Here is a 7815-nt window from a genome sequence, read left to right on the forward strand (position 1 = left end):
TTTGTTAATTCCACAACTCTTTATACAAATTTTTTTTTTAAATGTGAATTATATTATTATTCTATCTAGGGGAGCATAAATTCAATTAAACCAAATTAATTCAGAAATTCAATTTGGTTAATTTAGAAATTTGATTTTAATGTTAAAAAATTTAGGTTAAACCGGTTTGAATTTGGTTTTTTTTTTAAAAAAAAAAATTATCTACCAATTTAAATGATATTTTTTAAAATAATGTTTTTTTTATATGTGATGCAAGTTATGCTTAAGGTGTTGCCTCTCACATATGAAAATAAATTTTCATCTTTATATGCATCGTTGTTCCAATTTTACCATTCTTGTTGGCTTTAGGCTTTCTTAGTTTTTTTAATTTTTTTAAAATATTTTTTTTTTGAAATTGGTTAATTCGGTTATTGACCGATTTTATATCGGTTTGGTTGCGAATTTATATTTTTTAAAAAATAACCAAAGAGTAAGAGCTTGTGCACAATTTTTGTGGGATAGGACAATAATTGATTTAATTAATATAGTTGAGATATAATAGAGTTGTTTATTAATTTGATATTGATATATTCCGAACATACTTTGTACTAAAATTCAATTCTATAAATTCGGGCCCGCTTATCTTTATCTAATAATTAACAAAGCAAAGACACTAGATTTTTTTTCTTTTATTTTCTTTTTGTTTTTATGATTCTCAAATAACTCAGAAAACCACAATCATTAAATTTATACACCAAAAAACCACACGACTCTTCGAACATTGAGTATGTCTCTTGTGAGACGATCTCACGAATCTTTATCTGTGAGACAGGTCAACCCTACCGATATTCACAATAAAAAGTAATACTCTTAGCATAAAACATTATATTTTTTCATGGATGACCCAAATAAGATATCCATCTCACAAAATACGATCCGTGAGACCGTCTCAAACAAGTTTTTGCCTCGAACATTTTAATCAAACATAGACCCTTCAAGCTACTTACTCAAACATTCTGATGACTAAACTTAATAGATGAATTATCTAAAATTGTATGGTGGAATATGACTTATTCCAGCGTTGTAAAGATTCTTGGAAGTAAAAACCAGACTTTATTTATTTATTTATGTATCTATATAAAAGGCGAAAAGGTTCGATGATGTACCCACAATTGAGAGGCTTGGAATATCGGAATGTTGAGACGAATACGGAATGTTTTAGGATTACTTTTCTTTGCATAAAAGTTTACCAACACTAACACACTATTCATTTACAATCTTAGTATATAATCACATTAATACTATTTCCCTATACCCTTTGCTCTACATTTAGCTAGCTTCTTACACACTAATACCTCGAAACGACGATGGACGAGGAACGAAGGAAACGGGCGAGAAGCGCGACCTTAGACGAACTCGAAGAGGTTTTGTATTTAATATTTTGCATAGATTTTATGGATTAAAATTTCACAACGTTATATTTAGTGATTAGTTTTTTTGATTTCTGAACTAGGGTAGAGCTAGCCAGAAGATACCGACTATAGAAAGTCATGAAACCGACGAGGACAAGACGAGTGCGTCCGATCGATCAGCTGACGAAGATTTTGAGTTTAGTGAAGATGAATTTTTTTATAGTGAGACTCAATGTGAGTAATCAATGGTATAAATTTTTTTTTTATATAAAATTGGAGCTAATTATTTAATTTGGTTTGTGTGAGTTTTTATTTTTTTTCTAATTAATAATTATAATCGTTACAGCTGATCAAATAGGGTTTTTGGACGATGATCGGTATGATTTCGACTATCATGAGGTCTCATTCTAATTATTTCTCCCTAAATTTATTTGAAATTTAATATTTGTATTTAAATTTGATTGAATTATTTTCAATCAAATTGACAATATTTTTCTTTATTTCATTCATTAATAGATCGAGACTCGATATCATGTTTTAGTATATTTTTATAAATATATATTTGAAAGTTTAATTCAATGTTGAAGCTCTACTTCAACCTTAATATGATTAAAGAGCTCGATGTTTTTTTTTTTAAAAAAAAAAATCTTGTTTTAAGGACTTATAATTTATAAGATGCCGGAATTTATAAGCTGTTTAAAATAAGTTTAGTTTTATAACACCTTACCCTCAAATTCAATTTTAAAATTGATTCTAATGGTGAACTCGATTTAAATTTAAGCTTGTGTTGATAATTTTTCAATTTCTGTATGAACTAATCGATCATCGTTCGATTAAATTATCGATCGAGCTCGAATAATCGGCTCTTATTCCTTATCAATGACCTATAATAAATACATATGATGTAACATGTATATATAGGAAATGGAGGAAGATGATATTGATCCGGATGAATTATCTTATGAGGTAAATTAAATCAAAAAATCTGCCGCTAATTTTTATTATTGTTTATTTCTAATTTTAATTAATTGTTGGGAACAATAATTATGTCCACTCGAGAGCGATTGAAACGTGACGTCAACCATTCTAACGTTTAAAATATCTGGACTGCATCATTAATGATAACTATATTTTTTACTAAACTGACAATCGATCGATGCTACGTTAATATGATATGGTAAATGAGCATGTAATTTTAAACAGGAATTGATTGCTCTTGGGGAAATGGTGGGTGCAGAGAGCAAAGGAATATCAGAAACTGAAATTAGTAAACATTTGAATCCATTAACATGTCAATCCTCCATCAATTTGCTAATTGACAGGTATTCTTTCTAATCTAATGCCATTTTTCTACATATTATTAAAACAGAAAAAATTACAAATTTTGATATTGGATATTTGTCTTATTTTAGTCATCTATTTCCTCGTCTACTATTTTTTTCGTTGCGATTTTAGTTTTTTCTGATGTGACATTGACTTGACATTTCCGATAAAAAAATCACTGATATTACAAAAAATTGAAAGATACAAAACTAATTTTTAGTCCACTATTTTGTTTTAAAATGTTTTATAAATTTAGTAAAGTAATTTTTTTAAAAAAATAGGTGTGTGATATGCCAAGTTGAGTATGAAGAAGGGGATAAAATAGTCACTTTACATTGTGACCATCCATACCATTCCGACTGTATAACCCAGTGGCTTCAGATTAAGAAGGTAAATTTAATTTTATAATATTTTTTTATTTAATAGCATNTGAAATGGCCAATACCAGTAATTTGAATAAAAGATAAATGTATTTATTCTGTGCAGCTTCGTTCAAAATTATTTATACAATAGGAGAAATTTAATTTAATGCAAATTATATGTTTTAAATTATTTGTTATTATATTTTCATTGACGCAAATAATTCGTGTTACTGTTATTTTTCAATATATTCGTAAAATTATTCCGTTAATAATATCTTGAATAAAAGTGAAAATTAAATCAACTTTGAGTTTATATCAGAATAATAATCAGAAAGACTTATATATATATAGTTTTGATATGCTGCACACCTACCGTGCACACTTATGNATCCCTCCTCGACCTCAACATAAATAATGTCTATTAATTAATTTAACTAATTTGTCAACCATACCACTATAATTGATGTATCCAACTCTAGATTTTTTTATATATATTGTTTTATCTTTTATTTCTTGTAATAAATCTCCTATCAGTCTAATAATGCTATAAATTATTAATATTATATTGTATTAAAATCTTAATTTTTTGATTTGCTTTTCATTTCATAACACATCTCTCACTTTAATACTAATAACAAAATTTGAGAATTTATTTTTATGAAATGACCATTTTAGCCTTGGATGCCGTTTGTTCCTTCTCTATAAATAAAGTCAACGACTTTGGCCATTTCAATTTTCAACCCTCCATTCAAACCAAAGAAGTTGACTTCAGTCTTGTCCAGTTGGGCAACACAAAGTCTTGCATGGATATAACTCGCCATTATTAACTCACAACCTAATGGAAAGAATCAAAGCAATTTAATTTCCTCATTATCTCAAATCTTGCATAAAATCCGCATACCCGTCAAACATTATGCTACAAAGACAAAAATCAGTTCCATAATTGATGCCAAACTTGGTGAATCTTGCCCATATTATATATGTGTGTTCGATTTTAAGATGATTGATGGGTTCATTTGTGCTGGTTGAAGGACTTATTTGTGATGACAAGTTTTGAAGAATCAAGAATCGGAATGAGGAGCAGGAACGGCAGGGGGAAGGTGTCGTTTAAATGGATTTTGATCCTCTGCATCATCAGTTTTGGCCTTGGAGTTCTTTTTAGCGACAGGTTTTCGAATCTCTCTGTGATGATGAATCTTGGTTTGGATTGAAATTCGAACATGTTGTTGATTATGTGTGTTTTGTGGGCTCAAATTTCATGTCAATTTATGGTGGTCTTCATATTAACATTCATGTAATGAAATTGAAGTATTCATGGGATGGGCTTGGTTCATATTCAATTTAGACAAACTGAGTGGGTCAGTTTGCATTTTACTATCAGTGCCCTCTTTCGAATCGCCGAGTTTTTCGGGTTAAATTGCTGGCGAACATTGAGTTTACCGGTTTGGCTGGAACTTTGCATTTGATGAATATTGAATATACAATTTTGTCTAAAAATTCTGTTTTTCTCGCTCTGACCCTGTGGTCGGATCATTTTACTGAAGAATCCTGGTTCCTACTGAACCATATGATCAGATTATTAATGCGAGAAGGGGTTCAGTCGATTATGAATCAACATCAGAGGACAGTGCAACTAATAAGGTTTCTTTCATGGCACCACAATTGCACAAATCAAATTCGTCCACAAAAAGATTGATTGTTACTTTGTGCGTATCTGTAATGTTTTTGGTGGTTTTGAATTGTAGAAACTGCTTCTGGAAAAGGAGGATGCGGTGGGAGAGTTAAACAAAGCCCGTGAAGCAATAGAGTGAGTGAGTTTGCATCACATTTTCTCACGAAATTAGGCATGTTTTGAGTACTTAATATAGAACATCAACGAAAAACGTCCCATGATTAAAAAAAAAAAAAACAAACCTTACAAATCTCAGAAGGTTGGTTTCATTGAGAAATAAAGCTGATGTAAAAGGTTATATAAATTTCTGAAGCTACTTTTAGTTCATCGCATTTTGATGTTATGGTGATGTGAAGTTTCTTGGCAGATTTTTGCAGAATTCTATAGCCAAACTACGTTTGAAGTTGCCGTCAACTAAGAAAACCCACAAAATTGAAAATTTTCAGAATTTGACAGCCGTTGATATCTATCCTGACAGTACTTTTACTAGGGAAAAAGCCTTTATGGTAATAGTATAAATACGGCATTTAGTAGCAGAAAGAGGCGCGATTCAGTTAGAGAAACATGGATGCCTAGTGGTGGGGTTTCTTAAACTGTTCGTCGTTAATTGTGTGTTTTTGTTAGAACATTAATAAAGTTGTTTGATTAGGTAAGAGTCTACTTCAACTTGAGCAGGAAAAGGGTATCGTTGTCCGTTTCATGATCGGACACAGGTTAATATTTTCATCAAATACTTAGACATTATGTCGTTTTCTATGTATGCATCTGTGTTGTTAAATGATATTTGTGTTTTGTTCAGCTCAACATCCAACAGCATTCTAGATCGTGCAATCGACTCAGAGGACGCACAACATAAGGACTTCTTCAGACTTGTATGTGAAAGTAGAATACAGACATCATTCTCCCGCCCAGTTGTTTTTCGTTTCGTTAATGATGAACTTTCTGTCTTGAAGGAACACGTGGAAGGATACCATGAATTATCAGCAAAGACAAAGGCTTTCTTTTCCAGTGCTGTGAAAAGATGGGATGCCGAGTTCTATGTCAAAGTGGATGATGATGTTCATGTAAATTTAGGTGCATACGCCTTTTTCATCTACAGGCAACAAATGTACTTTGTTTCTTTTAAGCTTTATTATGATGTTTCTCATATTGCAGGAACGCTAGCTGCAACTCTGGTACGCCACCGTGCCAAGCCCCGAGTATATATGGGATGTATGAAATCGGGGCCAGTTCTTTATCAGAAGTAAATGCTGCCGCTAATATATGCCTTGAACTAACCTGGATTCCTACTTTTCTCCATTGCTCACCTGTGATTCTCTTTTGTAGAAATGTGAAGTACCATGAACCAGAGCATTGGAAGTTTGGAGAGTCAGGGAATAGGTATTTTCGACATGCGACTGGACAGATTTACGCCATTTCTAAGGAACTTGCAGAATATATCTCCATGAATCAGTAAGAACCAGTAAAAGCTCCCATCTGATAAAGTTGGTTAATACATTAACTACTTCAAAGCCTATTAATGACATTTAGAGGGTTATCGATTGTTTACGCTTTCCATGTGATTTCAGACACATTCTTCATAAATATGCTAATGAGGATGTATCACTTGGCGCTTGGTTTATCGGTCTTGAAGTCGAGCACATTGATGTTCGCAACATGTGTTGCGGAACACCACCTGGTACAGACTTTCCCACCCTCATTCGTTCTGCTTTATTTCCATTAATGATTTTAAATGTTAATGCTACATAGACTGGAACGAAAGTCAATTTCTGAGTACCTTGTCTTTGCAGAATGCGAATGGAAAGCACAAGCAGGTACCGTATGTGTAGCATCATTTGACTGGAGCTGCAGTGGAATTTGCAAATCCGTGGAAAATATGAAGGATGTTCACGCCAAGTGTGGCGAAGATACTGTCACTCTTTGGAATGACCTCGTTTAGTTTTAGCTAATACATGATTAAAAAAAGAGAGGGCCATCCTCTCTCTGTCTGTTTTCTGGAAGCCATTTACCATACCGCTGACAAGGAATTAGGATGCCAGAAACTTGAAGATGGTGAAGAGGATTACAGGGTAGAGTTGAGTTAAACACCTCGTCAATATGATGATTTGTATAATTTCACACGATTTTCGATGATCTGTCTCAAAGACTAAAATACTTCCCCCGAATTGATATAAACTGCATGTTATTGCCAAGCATGGATAGATAATAAAGCAATAAAAGAAAAGCTAAGAACTGTGGAAATAGTTCATTCTCATAAAAAATTCAGAACGATTGTGAATTTCCTTATATGTCTTTGTTCATTTAAGTTGACCAATTAAATTATTAGGTTATCTTAAGGATTTTTTTTGTAATTCATTGTCCATCTTAAATGAATTTGGACATTAATACACATTCCTCTTTATTTCCTAAATTTTATGCCAAAAAAATTATTATTTTACATTTCTTTGTTCATTTAAGTTAGCAAATTACATTAATATGTCTTTTAAGGGTTTTTTTTTGTGATTCATTGTCTATCTTAGATAGATTTGGACATTAATTCACATTCTTTGTTATTTTCTAAATTTTATGTAAAAAAATTATTTATTTACGTTTCTTAATCAATTTTTGTGATTCATTGTCCATCTTAGATATATTTGGACATTAATACACATTTTTCTTTTTTTCCCTAAATTTTAAAGTAAATTTATGATATAATCTTTAAAAAAAATTTAATCAATATAATCCTTATAATAAATATGAATTATATTGATAGTTTATTATCATTTGTTATATATTACAATTTTACAAATAAAATTTTTTAACTGAGTATTACATATTATTTTATTTATATATGTTTTTTACTATATATATTTATTTGAATGGTATTAAGTTAAAATTTTATTTTTCTTTAATACACATTCTTCTTTTTCTTTTTAAATTTTAAACTAAATTTATGATATAATTTTTTAAAAAAAATTAATCAATATAATCCTTATAATAAATATGAATTATATTGATAGTTTATTATCATTTGTTATATATTACAATTTTACACATAAAATTTTTTAACTTATTATTACATATTATT

At 30.5% G+C, this 7815-nt stretch overlaps 1 protein-coding gene and 1 pseudogene across 1 annotated transcript; both read left to right on the top strand.

Moving 5' to 3' along the window:
- Positions 1-1301: 1301 nt before the first annotated feature.
- On the top strand, positions 1302-3227 carry LOC140972632 (E3 ubiquitin-protein ligase MBR1-like). The gene is made up of 7 exons (XM_073435023.1): positions 1302-1403; positions 1493-1625; positions 1738-1790; positions 2313-2357; positions 2595-2713; positions 2996-3104; positions 3201-3227. The coding sequence occupies exons 1-7, from the start codon at positions 1347-1349 to the stop codon at positions 3225-3227; spliced, it is 543 nt and encodes a 180-aa protein (XP_073291124.1). The 5' UTR covers positions 1302-1346.
- Positions 3228-3886: 659 nt separating this feature from the next.
- LOC140974265 (beta-1,3-galactosyltransferase 7-like) lies at positions 3887-7013 on the top strand (annotated as a pseudogene).
- Positions 7014-7815: the final 802 nt, after the last annotated feature.

This window comes from Primulina huaijiensis, chromosome 3 (assembly GCF_012295235.1).
Source record: "Primulina huaijiensis isolate GDHJ02 chromosome 3, ASM1229523v2, whole genome shotgun sequence".
Lineage (NCBI taxonomy): Eukaryota > Viridiplantae > Streptophyta > Magnoliopsida > Lamiales > Gesneriaceae > Primulina > Primulina huaijiensis.